The 15,382-nt window shown below is 41.6% G+C and overlaps 1 protein-coding gene across 5 annotated transcripts in view; it reads right to left on the bottom strand.

Annotated features, from left to right (window-relative positions):
- The window catches only part of PRKAG2 (protein kinase AMP-activated non-catalytic subunit gamma 2), a 231,489-nt gene that overhangs the window by 68,577 nt on the left and 147,530 nt on the right, over positions 1–15,382 (bottom strand). For 4 of the 5 annotated variants that reach the window (XM_064445079.1, XM_064445080.1, XM_064445081.1 and 1 more), the window contains one exon: positions 6,914–7,128. In XM_064445079.1, coding sequence (XP_064301149.1) covers positions 6,914–7,128 — 215 coding nt within the window. Of the gene's footprint in view, positions 1–4,581; positions 4,651–6,913; positions 7,129–15,382 lie in introns of those variants that run through there. The other variant, XM_064445082.1, reaches the window with a different exon arrangement.

Here is a 15,382-nt window from a genome sequence, read left to right as displayed (position 1 = left end):
CCCCTTATTTCTCCCAATTCCAACAGTTTATGTCATCCAGTCAGAGGAAGGGACTGGGCAATGTTGTGAGGAAGTGAGAAAGGAATATCACTCCTTTATGTTATCCATGTCCTTTTGGTATCAACCAGCTCTTTAAATTCTTTAAAGCTCTGTTAGCTATGAAAGACAGTGTATCTAAAAATACAATATAGACAAAACTGGGCTAAGAGAGGTGAAGATGATGAGGAATTAATAGAGTTCCCTTCAATAAGCATTTTTTGCTTATTCTTAGCTGTATTTTCCCTCTAGTCTGATACATAAGCAGGCATGGTGCAACAGAACATGTTCAAAACCGTGCATCTATCCTCTATTCTCATGGAAAGACTTTGGTCTATAATCCCTACTGCTTTGTGAATAAACAGCCTAGATGGGAATAATTTTTTTGTTCCAAAATTGCTCAGATATAGCTGGTAAGAAACTGTCAGTGATCCTATATTAAGCTGCAGCTTTACATTAAATCAGAGAGTATGTGTCCAGCTTCTAATTGCTAATAGAGTCTTACGAGAAGTTCCGACCTTCTAGCAAAATAACAGGCTGCTATTAAATTAACAAGTCTAAAATTCAGAAATAAACTGCACCATGAGAAATCAGTTCAATGGGTAGAACCAAGCTGTCAATCTTAAAGCACCCTTTTACATCATGTTAGTTGTTAAAAAGACACCTATTTATATAGACACATGAGGCCAGATCCTTAGGTTTAGCCTTTTTATATCACGCATTCTGCAGGACTTAGGGTGATAAAAGTAACCTAGTTTTAAGCCACTAACTTTGTCTTTAGGATGCTGGGGTCATGATTTTGGTACCAATGTGTATCTTAAAAAAGACTCATTGATACTCTAGTTTTAATTGCTTTAGCTACTTACAGCCTTATGAGAGCTGTCAAAGCAGCTGGGAGTTGATTGGACTCAGCATTCTGGCTATTCATCCTTTCCGCCAAGCCCTTCTCCTTTTGATCTAGGACTAGGAGGAACAGGAATTGTAGGACTTCATGCCATCAAAATAAATTCTCCACTGAGTGAATCCATAGATAGTTGATTAAATTACCTCTGTGGCTGCAGAAAAAGCCACAAGCTGACACAGACACACATTTCCTTAGGGCAGAAAAAAGCGCCGACTTTATGCAACACAGTTTCTCTGCATCCTAAGATTGATTGCCATGAATCTGAACACTGCGACCAGAATACAAATACATCAGGAAACCAGTGTTTCAGGAGGTTCTGGCTGAACATTTTTTCTTCTAAACCAAATAAGTAGCTTTAAAAAAAATGCAAATTAGCCGATAGAAAATGGCTAGTAAGATGTTTGTTGCATATTTTAAATACTAAGAGGGGAGGAATATACCAAATGTGGTCCAAAAGATAAGACTAATAGGAAAAGGTGAAGTGAAAGAAAAGAATATTCATAAAATGGGAGCTGTAGTTAAAAAAAAGTGGTGTGGTATAGCTGAAGCTTTCTATTTTTGTAATGTTCAGTTCCAAGTGAGTTTATTGGTTTGTTTATTCTTTATGTCCCACTGAATCCCACTATGGAGTTTCCAACCATATTAAATAAGTCTCCCATGGGCCTATATTCTATTCAGTGGAGCCACCATGATGCTCTGTCAAAGGAGACTGAAATAAAATCTGGTGGGCTCAAGACATTTTTCCATTAAGATGGTATCTAATTGTTCACCAAAAAGCTATCCATTACTATTAGTCGCATGCCAACATGACAAATATTTACCATTTTAAAACTGAACACACTTTCACATGGACAGCAACAGTTCCCATAGGGAGAAACGTTTAAACAATGATGGCTTGTTACGGTGCATAGGATCTATTAGGGAACAGAATCATCTCCCAGAAGGAGTGCTGATACTAAGGCCCTTAAAACTAGCCTGGGCACAACAACACTGCAAGAGCTTTCTTCACTGGTAAATGACAGCCTTTCTGGCTCTAATTTCTATGATCAGTTTACTGTAGTGTAAATCAAAGCTGAATCACAGTAATGTCTTGGCACTCTAATATATTGCCTTAAACCACATGAATGCTGAAATAGGGAGTTCTTGTACATTTGCAGACTGGATTCCTTTTCTCCCAGCCTGTGGGTTGGTTGGGTTTGTTTGTTTTGCTTTGTTTTGTTTTTTTCCTAAGACAACATCAGAATCAAAGAACATTTTTCTGTTGTCTTCATCAGATTTAAATCTCTTTAATCAGCCAGCTAGGTTATGGAGCTCTGATAGGTGGCATGGCTTTTCGGAAAGAGCCAAACTGAAGGACCTGCTGCACACATCCTGGCTCCCAGGCTCCTTGCCAGCAGCAGGGTGTGATGTAATAGCCTTTCATGCTGAACAAGTTAACAGCCCTGGTTTTGAGTTTACTACATTTTGGCTAAGAAACAGCATGAATAGCCTTGCAGGGAAGTGCTACTGTCTTAACAAGCAGGTAGCTGCAGAAACAGTCTTGTTTCCTTCTCTGTATCTAGGACTGGAAGAGGATCCCAGCTGTACATGATGTTTGTCCTCTTCCATAATGCTGGAGCAGCAAGGACTGTGTAAAATGGATACAGACCAAACTCTTTCAGTCCCTCCTGTGTGCTGTATCTGCAGTTGTAACAGGACTTGCTCACTCACTCAGCTTAGAGTAAGTCTCTGACTACCTTCTGGCTGAGATGCCCTCTTTTAAAGAATGTTCTGCAAAAATACTTGGCTCAGAAGTTATTTGGAGAACAGTGATTAACTACACTATCATATGGAAAGGGCCATTTGTGAGCACGTTCTGCCTTTGTCACTTCTGAGCACAGGAAGCCCCAACCCTGTTTTTCACCAAAAAAGAACTCAAAGGCAACTCCTCAATTTGGAGCTAAGCTAGCATCTTCCCTCTCTGGCCTGGGCTCTTCTCATGCCGGGAAAGGGGAAACCCATAAGGGCCAGGAAATTAAGTACCACAAAAATGTTTGTGTTTGTGGGAGACAGGGAATACTGCTATTTTTGCAGTGCCTTATGCATCAGTGGAAGAAGAAAGGATGAAATGAAAAGGATACAACCGCATTGAGCTCAACGTACTACTTTCCACTTCAAAATGTGGGCAAAGCGGAAACAGGGCAAACATGTTCGTTATTGAATTTTCAACCTCTCTACATTCCTTTCATGGTTAGTAATGTCACATTAGAGAAGAGTTATCATTTACCACTTACTGCCTGAAGGTTATACAGTCCAAACAACACAAGGCCAAAGTACAGAGTCATGAACTGTACTGTGAAAAATCAAATTGCTCCTTCCCCATTTAATGCAGCGCGCGGTAATCTTTTGGTATCGCTTTGATCTATTATCAGCTGAATTTTTCATTATAACCTCCTCACTCAACCACTAGGAACACCTACACACCCAGAGGAAAGCCTGTACGAGCTGCTGCAATGGTGTGTCACAGCCCCATCACACCTAGCTTTGGGCACCTAACAGAAGTGCCTCAGTTAGAAATACGACACCCAGAGTCACTCCCTTTTTCATCAGCACAAAAGGCTGTTCATCCCACTGAAGATCTGATTCATCCCCTGAAAATGCCTCTCTGTGGGATATAGAGACAACTAGAGCTACTATACTCCCAACTTAAGCAGCTCAGATAGGTTTCTAAAGTTAGGTGGGATAAATCCAGACCTTAGTGATTACCACAGGCATCCATTTAGCATGAGGTTAATTGCTTAGGTTTGTGTATTGTGTTGAGATGATACTTGCTGAAGGAGGATCTCCCTGTCAGGAACTGGCTCCCACTTTTTATTCCCCTCACCAGAATCTAAGGCTGAAAAAATCACATCAAAATATACACTGTTCTAAGTGCTGCTAAAACATGAAAGGTTTTGATTACATCTGCTGGGAAATAAATATTTTTATTCTTTCCTCCATGCCTTCTCTCTCACTGGACGGATTTAACTGTTCCACACCATGGTGTCAGACATATATAAAAAAAGTACACAATCAGTTTCAAATGCAGTTAATTATAAAAACAGCTAAGATTAGGTCCAAGTGCTGGTACTGGACCTTCTGACAGTTATCTGCTGTTCTGTGGGTTTTTTAAATAATAATTCCGGTCTGGGTCCAAGGGTTCCTTTTTGCTACTGCAATATATATAGCAATCATGAATCGTTTATAATAGCTCTGGGATCTCACACATTATCATCACTAGTTAAACAATGTAATAAGTAAATGAGATCTAAGTTGACAAAGCCCTGTAGATAAGAGTCAACTTCTCATTTCAGATGTCAAGATAGAAGCTTCCCTGTCATTAAACTGATCATCTAACAGCATGGCCACTATGAAACCATTTACCATATAATTTATAGTATGTTTTTAAGATAATTGGAATTGTTATGACAAGAAATGGTGATCTAAGTACACAAGAAATAGTTTGCCTTTTACAGATTTGTTTATGGCATGTGCATTGTGAAAGCATGTATGTATTAACACATAGCTCAGAATAAATGAAATGTTTGAAATACAGTACTCAAATCAAGAATGTTGGTCTACCGCTGTCATATCTGCAAAGGAATGCTAGGTAAATAACTCACAGGGATCGAAAGACACAACAGTCCTGAGTGAACAACCATCAGCTTCAGATGCATGCCCTTCTGCAGAAACTTAACCTTTCTCTCCTCTAACAGTTTCTCCTGCGAGAAGGCCTGGCAAATCTCTCTCTCTCGTCTCTGTTGAAAATTAAACATTCAGGGCTTTGTTCCTCACAGATCTGTAGCTGCTGACATTTTTTCCAAGTAAACCAAAAACTAATGATTCACTGGCAGCCCTGCACACTCGTGGTTCTCAGATATAAACGAGTATAGAGGGTACAAACCAAGGATAATCAGGCACTATACATCCTATATTTGTTTATATATATATATTCATGTCTTTCTGTATCTTCTGAACAGGAGATAATTGAGTCCAACATACTAAGTTTCCATCCAGACCCTCACTTGTACATATGTACAACCACAACAGTTGATACGTACTTGCTGAGACTTCTGTTTCTGTATTCTGGAGCCTTCTACTCAACTTCATATTGTCCGAATCAGCAAATAATTAAGAACAAAACAAACTTCTTAGTCTGTTTCTTCAGTCTGTGGAATGTGCTAAGATTATGTTGTTTCCCCATTTCTATTCTAACAGGTACAAAAGCCTCCTCTGTAGCTGCATAACACAGATAATCACATTCATATGCAAATAATACGACTGAAAGACTGAAACCTACAACAAATATTTTTTGTGTCCTAGAAGCCTTTGGAGTTTCATAATTTATGTATCCCATGACTACAACTTACGTGGAAAGGCAGCGAGTTGGCCAGAGAAAAGTGAGTGCTGGAGTTTCCTAACTATAAATGTAGGATTAATTTTATTTAATACTTTAATTATTTACTTTTGCATAGCAGCAGACCAAAGTCTGTATTTTGCAAGGAGACTTTGGCTTGCTTAATCTAGAAAAAACAAAGGTTGACTATAGGTACAACAGGATGTAACAAACAGTGAATGAAAATGGCTATTAATTATAAGAGAAAATGGTCGTAACCTGTCCCTGAAAAAAATTTGGTTAAAAATCAGAGACTTCCTAACCATTAGAGAAGGGTTCCCCAAAACAGGGCATGCATTTTACTGGGTGCGTGTGAACAACTTGAAACTAGTATGTGAACGCTGGTCCAGTACCTAAGCACTTGCAGCAAAACAGTGGCGGCTGCTGCTGTGGGGGTACCTAACACAAAAGCAAACGGGTTTTGGGATTGCTGTGTTAGTGAATTCAGATCCCGGAACAGCTTTCCCATGGGCGAGTGGGAGGAAACTTCCTGCTTTTAAATAAATCAGTAAGAACTGGAATGAAACAACTTGTAGTCGTTCAGCAGGGAAACAGACCTCATGCACTATTATATCCTTTACGGTTCTAGATTTCTAGATACAGTGAATGTCAAATATTTTATATTTAAGGAAAAAGAAAAAAAAAGAAGAAAAGCTGGGGAAAGACAGATGGAGGGTAGTGAACGCTGGTGACATGTCACAGTTGGCTAGTTCCATCAGGCAGGGGAATGGTGAGTGGAAAGATAGTTAATGCAAATGAATTAACATGAAAAAGAAAGAAGGAGCAAACAGGCAGATGAGCACAAAAAGAGAAGAGCAGCGATGCCTCTGAGGCTTAGGCTGGCCAAGGGAGAGGGGAGGAGGAAGAGGGACAACAGCATGCGGTGCAGATGTTGCGGTGGAGGATATCAGAGACTGGAATTCAAGTATTCCCAGGAAGCGCTGAGTTCATGCATTCCCAGGAGGTGAAGAAACCACTCTTATGAAGACACCTCTACTACGCGGGGGGCAGGATAAATACCCTGGTAGTGCTGCCTTTCTTCCTCTGCTCTCTGAGCTGGGGCAGGAGGCGTGATAGCAACTAGTGCCATTAGTTACCGGTTGCCTTAGTCATCTTAGACTCCAGAGGCAGCAGGAACTCAAACCCCCTGCAGCTCATACTGCAAATTTCTTTTTGATATGCTCTCCTTGGCTGCTAGCTCTCTCATCAGCTCTTCCTAAGGGAGATAAAGACAATCCTAAATAAAATTTGATCTTCCTCTAAAGGAGCATCTCAGCAATGTACGCTGGGATCTGGAGCCACTGCAAAACTCGCTTGAGAACAGTGCAAAAATTAGTTGCTCTTCAGGTAAATCAGAAGGGGAGCTACCACCTTTGGATTCCTAGTGCCTTGTCAGCTGAATACTGGGAGAAGCTGGGACAAGTCTGAAGTAAAAGTCCCATGAAATTGTTCTCGTTCTGTTCCGCAGTATGGACACCCATCGATTGTAATACAAGAAACAGTTAACACACAACCCAGTACTTTTTCCCAGTGGAAAACCAGACACTTGCTTTACTTACTGGTTTTGAGGTAGCACAGGGAGCTGGTGTCATGATAGGAGGCTTGGCTGCACTTTGAGATGGAGGCAAAGAAAATCTCTGCCCTGTGTCCGGAGGTGAAGAACAGTGAATCCGTGTTTCTAGTCTCTCAGGCTCGTGCTTATAGGATTCAAGAGGAAACGTGGGCTGCTTGGTCACTTGTGTTGGGGTAGATGGAGAAGAGGAGAGGCCAGAGGCTGCAAACAAGAATAATTACCAAAGGTCAGTTCAGTTTTACACTGAACCTGTATTTTTTCATCACATTTCCCCAGACTAAAAGTATGTATCTCACCACCTCATTTATGAAAGGGAATTGCTCTGCTTTGCCATCAAAACTCTTAATCATTCAACTGGTTGAACCTCCCGATCCATTTACAGGAGGCAAAGTGACAATGCAAGAACACTGGAGGTTTGTGTTGCATTAACCACCTGTCTGACTGCTTATTTCTAAAATGATCATCAGCACTGGTATGACTTTATTGTTATAATTTTAATACTCCCCTGAGTCTCAGGAATACCTCTATCTCATGGCAAATGGCTCAAGGGCTTTAATGGTTGCTTTTTCTTCTTTTTCATTATTTTAACAGTCTCTCAGCCAGCAGTTAGAATAAAATTAGGAGCAGAGGCAAAAAGAAACAGGGCATATTTCCCATGAGCCTCAGTCTGCTTTCTGTAAGGCTCCTAGCAATGCCTTTATACAAACCAGAATTGTTTTTAGCAGCCTTTGAGGAGAAGGATTATTCATATCTTTTGCTGAAAACCAGTATCAGCAGCAGATCACTTCTCTTGTGACCCTCCTGGTTTTATTGGACAGCATATCTACCCCAGCTGTATTTTTGGTTACGTTCTTAGGGCAGTTCTGAATTGTGATCAAACAGATCATTTAAGCTATATTTATTATCCATTTAAGAACCAGCAGACATCCACAACCAATTAGAAAATTCAGGTGACAACATCTGTGTTTCTTGTTGTATCTATGTGTACTTCAGGAAACAGGACGGTTCTCTTACGCCATTCGAACAAGTGTTTGAGGACATAATAATGCATCTTCATGGTACGTCGAGCTCATCTTCTCAGTGTGAGCTTTCAGGGCTCCACCAGAGGTTTTTGCGCCAAAGATTTTTTCCCTTTCAAATGCTTTGCATTGGTGTACACGCAGCTGCCAGTGGCCCCTCCTTTCAGCCGGGGTAAAGTGCATCAGTACAAACCACTTTATACTCAGTACATATTGACCTTTCAGTGTCACATTTCACCTCACAGACAGCGTTTTCGAAGAAAACTTTGTATTGTTGGAAAGTAAGAATAAAACTCAGTAATGACTAAGATGCTAGACTCAGAAGACTAGAAATCCAACAACTCAGGGAAGGATCTAGGACTTGAAGAAACCATTACTCCTGATGTATCTGGGGAAGAGTTACCCTATCTTATGATTAAAGGAGTTAATGAGGAATTTAGGTAACTGTTCTTTAGCTATCATTCTTCATTGAAAACAACCTTTCTTGATGCCTTTTAAATATGAAGAGATTTAACTTTAAGAGAATAGAATCACTCATCAAGAAACGTGCAAAACAATTAGGCTCTAGCGTGTTTTGTTTGTAGTGGTTTTCATGGTGCAGTGTAATGTATTTATTTCTTTCAAAGAAAATCCTAGCTCTCACTGAAAAATTTTAGCTTTGCTTGAATTAAAAAGGACCCCCTACTCAGTCTTCCTCTTCAGACCTTTCCCAAAATTGCAGCTGCCCTCCAAGGATTTCCATTTCATTTCATAGAGACCTGCAGCTCTGCCAGTCAAGCAGCATTGACCACAGATCCAGCGCACACTGGATGCTGGAGGCAGATAGAAATGTTGGCTAATGTGACATGCCACGGGGTGAGGCAAGAAGAATAACCCTGGTATTTTGAATGCCCTCAACTTCTGCTGATTTCAGTGGGGCTGGAGGGCGTTCCACATCCTGAAGGATTAAAAGGACACCTAACTTGCCTGTTCAGTTTTGCTTACAGACAAGTTTAGATAAACAGTTCTAGGGAAGATGCTCTTATCTTCTGTGTTTTTATGGATGTACAAATGCTTCCTAAGCACTCAGACTGGGGTGTGAGGGGGATGGTAGCTGTAATTGATGCAAATGTAAAACCACTAAAAGGGAGAAAAACACCATTAGATCGTAAAGTCTTGCTGCTGGGATGTGTTCACTGCGCGCTAATGTATTCAGCAAGTCTTCAAAAAACACTTCCAGTATCAACAAGCTCTGCCAAAAGAGCTATTACCCAACATAAGGAAACCACATATTCACCGTCCTGACAAGGCTGGCCTGCCAAGCGTGGAGGACATCTATAGGACACAGGAAGATGTAGATCAAAGGAGACCAAGGAAGTAACATCGCTTACATCCTATGAAAACTATTGCTACCTCATTATAGATGTGTAACAGCACAGCCGGGACAGGCAGTGCGGTTCCCATTTTATAAGAACATTCACTGGTGGTGAATGCCAGCCTTGGACATTTGGCGTGAGTTTTTATGGATGAAGAGCATCTGTGACTCCAGCAACTTTACTGGCAGCACTCTGAGCCTTACGACTCTCTGTTTCGACTAGGCACTTAAAACAAAGTACCGTGAGGCACACCCTAATACAGTTGAGATTAAATTTTTCTGTTACTCAGTTTCCGCGAAGAGGTGGAGGGAAAAGCGTAATTATTTTGCAGGGTATTTGATTAAATTATGTAATTAAGCTTTTAATATTTGGTATTTAAGAGCCTATCTCGTAGCATTATTGTGGTATCTATGTTATTTACATTTGTACAATACTGAGATTTAAGGAATAATCCCATAGGATATGTTAAATATTTTTGTGATTATTAAAACAAAAGACTTTTGGCTGCAGTGATACAGCTCAACATCCTAAACACCACAAAGGATTTTATAGAAGCCTGCCACATAAAAGAATGAAAATCTGTAATAGATCCCCAGACCAAAATCAGTTCAGGAGTAACAGAACTTCGTATTAACTTTAATCCTATTGGACTGCCATCTAAACAGGCAGCATTGGTGTAAATATAAAGCTCTATGTACGTGCAGTAGCTGCCCTGTTCTACTACAAGCGAAGCCCATTGAAGAGACAAGATACAGCTTCATCTCATGGCTGAAAACCGTTCATTTCAGAGAAAGTACGCATAAAATAATTAAGCAGTGAAAACTAGCCAACAATTATAGAGTCTTCTATAACGAAGCTGAAAAAATTCAGTATGTACTTAGGATTTTGGAGAAAAAACAATCTTTGAGATTGGCTGCAAACCCTGCTGGTTCTGGTAACAAGATGAACTGATATGGCAAGTAATTATCTTTCATGCTAATGTTTCTTTCATCAGACAATTAAATGCATAATGAAATGTGATATTTTCATGTTAAGAAGCTAAATAGCTCTTCCTTTTTCCATAATATAAACGAAGAATTTTAAACAAAAAAAAAAACAGAGAGAAAAAAATCTAGCAGATCCATTACTGTGTCACAAACACAAGGTTTTGTCCTGTGTTTTCTACTGGTAGGCCCTGCCCAGTTTTCAAACAGTCCAGTTTTGCTTTGGTCTGATTCATCCAGTCATTTCCTTTCTGGGGACAAAACAAGAGCAAAAAAAAAGGATAACTTTGTGGTCTCCATGTTGATGAATCATAAGTCCTAATGTTTGCGTAACTGAATACGCAGATGAATACGAATATTCATAAGAATATATGACTACGTGGTGCAAAATTGCATTAATGTAAAGAAATTACTTTTGTGTTATAGTATAACTTTACTCAGAATATGTATGTGAGATCCTAACAGAACTAAATAGCGCTAGTCTTAATTGTGAGCCGAATGGGGCTGTCTCCGGTTGCCTTCTCCCTGCGACAGCGCTGTCTCTGGCGGCGTGCAGCGACGGCCCGGCATTCGGTTCTGTGCCCGTATCTGAGCACCTTCAGCCGGGATCTAGCCACACCTCACAGGTCGGATGCAAGAGCCCCGAGAAAGCACTGCCGTAACGGCAGAGCCCACAACTTTGGCCCAAGTCAGCAGGCAACACGTGTCACAAACGTACAAACCAACGTTGCTACCTTCACTTGTTCTTTTAGGTATGTGCAACTATTTCTGTTAAATAAAGCCCTTATTTTGCACGGCAATAAGTTCTCCACCCACTTGGGTGTTCTGATCCAAACGAGCCTTCCACCGATACATAACAGGAAAGGACAAAGCGCTCCGTTGTCATTCGCGAACTCCCAAGGGACGAAGGGCGGCTGCCCTCCTAAATTTCCTACATTCCCCAGGTGACACCCACAATTAGTTCTGTCACCTACATTTCATGCCTGACCTGGCAGGATGCATCTGGTGGTTTCTGGGAGGAAGGATGCTCACAGCCCAGTGATTCCTGCCAAAGCCTCCCTTTTATATCAAACCTTTTCCAGAAAGAAAAACCGCCCCTGCCCTCATGAACTTTTGGAGCCACCTGCCCACAAATGATGCTGCTCGGGATTTCAGGGATGTGCTAATGCTCCTCTACAAAAGGCTGGCTTCAGGAGGTTCAGAATAGAGTCAAACTCCCCTGTTGAGGGCCCAAACGATACAGCCAGCAGTCTGCTCTCAAACTTTGCTTTTGTACTGGTGTGCTTAAGATTAAGTTGCTAAAACTGGTAATAATTACTGAAAAATAAATCCCTTTTGCACTTTACCTCTTCCTAGGAATCACACTTCAGTATCCTCTCGTCCTGCACCTGATCAAGCAGATAATACCATTGCTACCGTATAAAGCTGTTGCTAAAATAGCTTTCCAGGTTTTTATACAGGGATATATTAATTTACCATTTAGACTGAAACTTCTCAGAAAAAAACCCAAAAGGAATTTCCATTTGCAGTGGCTCCATGTGACACTTTTTGTCTGACTCCTTCCCAGGACAACGCTGTCCTTTCATTTCCATTCTTCAGCTGGCAGTAAAACAGAGAAGGCGGCAGGCTGTGGCTGCTGAATTTTAAGTAGTTAGCAGCACAAGTGAATCTGAGTTTAGCTGGCTGTTCATCAAGCTGATTCACTCTTCAGACACACTACTACATTAATTTTGACACATAAGCAAATTGATGCAAATTATGTGAAATGAAGTTTAATGCTACTTAATGGCTGTAAAACTATGAAGCCATAAGCAGGTAAATGGCTACTGCCTGTATCTATTCAAATAGTACAGGGGATATTGACACTAAATGTTGTAAAATACCTGTTAGTTAGAAAAAAATAAATACAATTAAGCCTGAAAAGTAAGATTAAGAGTTATTGTGCCAAAAAATATGACAGATACCGCCCTGGAAATTTCCTGCCGCATCTAGCATTTTCACTTACACACCAGTTCAGGATGCCTTCCACCCTGCAAGAACTACAGCTTCTGTTGTTGAACCATAGAGCCTACAGCTGTGATCAGCAGCGCATCACTCGGGTAATGGCCGGGCCTCCCAGTCCTTCACCTAAGCTCCCTGGTTCTGGCTGAGCAGCATCTATCCTGGCTGCATTAGTAAGCACATTTGTTTCAGTCTTACTGAAACAACTCCATGGCTGTTCACGCAGCTGGTACGCCATTCAGTGGGAAGCTTACTTGTTTCCAAAAACATCTTTCAGATTTTTTTATTAATCAAAGGAAGAGTAAAATACACCCTTTAAGTCATTAAAATATCATATGCTGTCTGGAAAGTTTCACAGGGAAATATATGTTTTTGCAGTAAAAATCTAATTTCTTTACATTAGTTGAAACATAGTGAAGGAAACCACTCTTTAAGTGGTCTCAGCCACGGAAGTACCTGAACCTGAAAGCACCAACTTTTGCTTTAGACGCTATTTCACTTTGTAAAACCTCAGATGAAGCCACATCAGTTTCCAGGGCTCAGAGCATTTTTCTCTGCTTGTGGTCTATTTACATGCCCAAACAACACTCATATCTGTGGAATCTGCAATGTAACACCTTTTCCTCGTAAAACTGAGAGAATCAGGGAGCTGAGGAGTTTAATTAGTGAAGTTTTGAGAATTGGTCTTCTTTCTGAAGCTCTCAAGGCCCCTTTATGAAGTAAGGCTGATCAGGAGAAACCTTTTCCCAACGCTGCGTCCTTTAAAGGGTTTACTGCAGATTTCTCCCGCACTGCTAATTAGGCAGAGGATCTCCCACCTTGCCCAGAATTGTAGGTTTGTTATCTTACATTTATTAAATGTACATGACAGATCTGGAAGGACTTGACACGTTATGTCAATATGGCTTACAGAACATAACTGAAATAATAGTATTCCGTTTCCTTAGAGCAGCTTTTCTAATACCCACCACCTGGGAACTGCAAGCAGCCTACACCACCAGTCTCAGATAAAGGGGGCTCTGCAGGCCCTGGGACGTTTCCGTTTTGTGTTGTTCTGCCTTGTCAGAGAGCACTGCGAGGTTCTGGATAGGTTATGAAAGCAGTCATTGCCTCTGCACCATCAGGCTGGGTCCGTCTGACAGGCTCCCGGCCACGGGGGATCTACCCTGCAGAGCTCCCCTCCTCCCACTGCACAAGCACCCTTGCAGGTGGTTTCTACCTTCTCCTTCTTCCAGGCTTAGCACCTTTCTGAGATTGAAACCTCCACAGCGGCCTGCGTTTTCACACTTAGCTCTTAATAGTTAGTCTCCCCAATGAGAGGAGTTTCATCACTTTCTTTTTTGCATTGCCTGTTTTCAACAGACTTGCATTTTTCCGTTATTCAGCAGACAAATTTCTATCAGAGTACATGACCCGATCAGGGGCCTTGATTGTCAGGAAAGAGGTGGCTGTCAAGGGCTGTGAACTTGGGCTCTTAGGCCTATAGGGAAGCTGCAGGAAGTAATAATAAAATCCAGAGATGTATACAGTTATGAATTTGTTGCTTTAAAAGCAACAATACATGGGATCCAAACACAGCAAGCAGAGACCAGAAATCCTGGCGTAGAGCATCCCTCCCAGTGGGATTTTTCTAGTTCTCATTGGTAGGAAGGTTCCAGTCTGGCCCCTAACTCCCAATTTTCCGCCACTCCTTCTCCTTTGACTCACAAATACTGGAGAGAATAGCATAGGCAAATAATTCATAGCAAAGGAACAGATCAGCCATGAGCTTGATGGCAAAGAATGGCTTTGTTTTGGTTTTGGTTTTTTTTGAGGCAGCCAAATGCACATTCCACTGCTGTTTGACAGCCTGACGTGGTAAATGAAGAGGTCCTGGTAACAGTTGGGATAGCCACTGAATAAGTGCCTGAGCCAGGCACGAGCAATTAGCTCAGCAGGTTAATTATACGGAGAGACTCAGCACCAAGACTTTACCAGACGCCCTACGGCTGTGGCCAGCATGCACTGTCAGAAACTCAGGCAACACATACCTTGCCAGCACAAGTGCCAATGACAGGAGTAAAGCATTAGCAGTGATCCTCAGGAGGTAACAGCACGGGGGGAAAGGATCCTGTAGAACCCCATGAGCAGAAGGAGGAGGTTTGGTCATGCATGAGAAGTGCACAAGAGCAAGGAATGCTTTATCCTCCTGTGCATCCATTACCCACAGATTGTGGGGCCAAGAAGCTTGAAAATACCAAATTTTCACTTTCTGAATCACCTGGCTAACTTTCCAATCCTGCCACTGACAGCAGCGCAAGAGGAGTTAGAGAGTGCCACCTTCCACATAGTTCCTGTTGTACGCAAATCCAAGACTGCGATAACGGGATATGACACGCTGCAACCCCTGCCCGGGGGTAACTGCTGGGTTACAGCAAAAGCTAACTGTGCAGTACTATGATACCAATCTAAAAAGTCACTAAAATGAAAAATCAACCACTCCTCTTCATTCAAACTGTGCTGGAAAGACACATGACATCCGTGCAAACGCCAAGTTTCTTTTTCTGATCCAAACCAGATGACTAAGGAGTGTAAGCCAATCCATGCAAATAAGCCACGTGCAACAGTTGGCCCTTATTGACATACTGATAACTGCTGGAAGAAAAGTCTCCTCTGACTTCCCAGCCCCGTATCAGCACATTAGCCGGGCATAGCACTACATCACATGGCAGAGATTCACATGGTCGCTTGTACTATGTGCTGGTTATAGCCGGCTGCTGTGAGAAACAATGCCTACAGCAGGACTACTTTATTTACTTAATACACCACCTGGCATTTAAACTTTCACAGAGTACTTTGTGTTCAGAGGCTTTAATGAAATAACTTTTGTTTTCTATTTTAGCAAAGATGTCTGGCTGCTAAAGCTAACATTTAACAGCTTTTTCCACATTAACCTCAGTTGTCCTATCTAGGCTTTCTTTGCTGTTTTGAGACAAGCTTACAGAAAGCTGCAAACTGCCTGCCTTTGGTGACACTTCAGTGGCCAGCACTGTCTGTCTCACCATCACCCTGTCCTCTGCTAGAGGCTGCTATAACTGCCTTCTGCCCCAGCACCCTC

This window comes from Phalacrocorax carbo, chromosome 2 (assembly GCF_963921805.1).
Source record: "Phalacrocorax carbo chromosome 2, bPhaCar2.1, whole genome shotgun sequence".
In the NCBI taxonomy this organism is placed as follows: domain Eukaryota; kingdom Metazoa; phylum Chordata; class Aves; order Suliformes; family Phalacrocoracidae; genus Phalacrocorax; species Phalacrocorax carbo.
The sequence above is the reverse complement of the archived record's forward strand: the minus strand, read 5'-3'. Positions and strand labels throughout refer to the sequence as shown.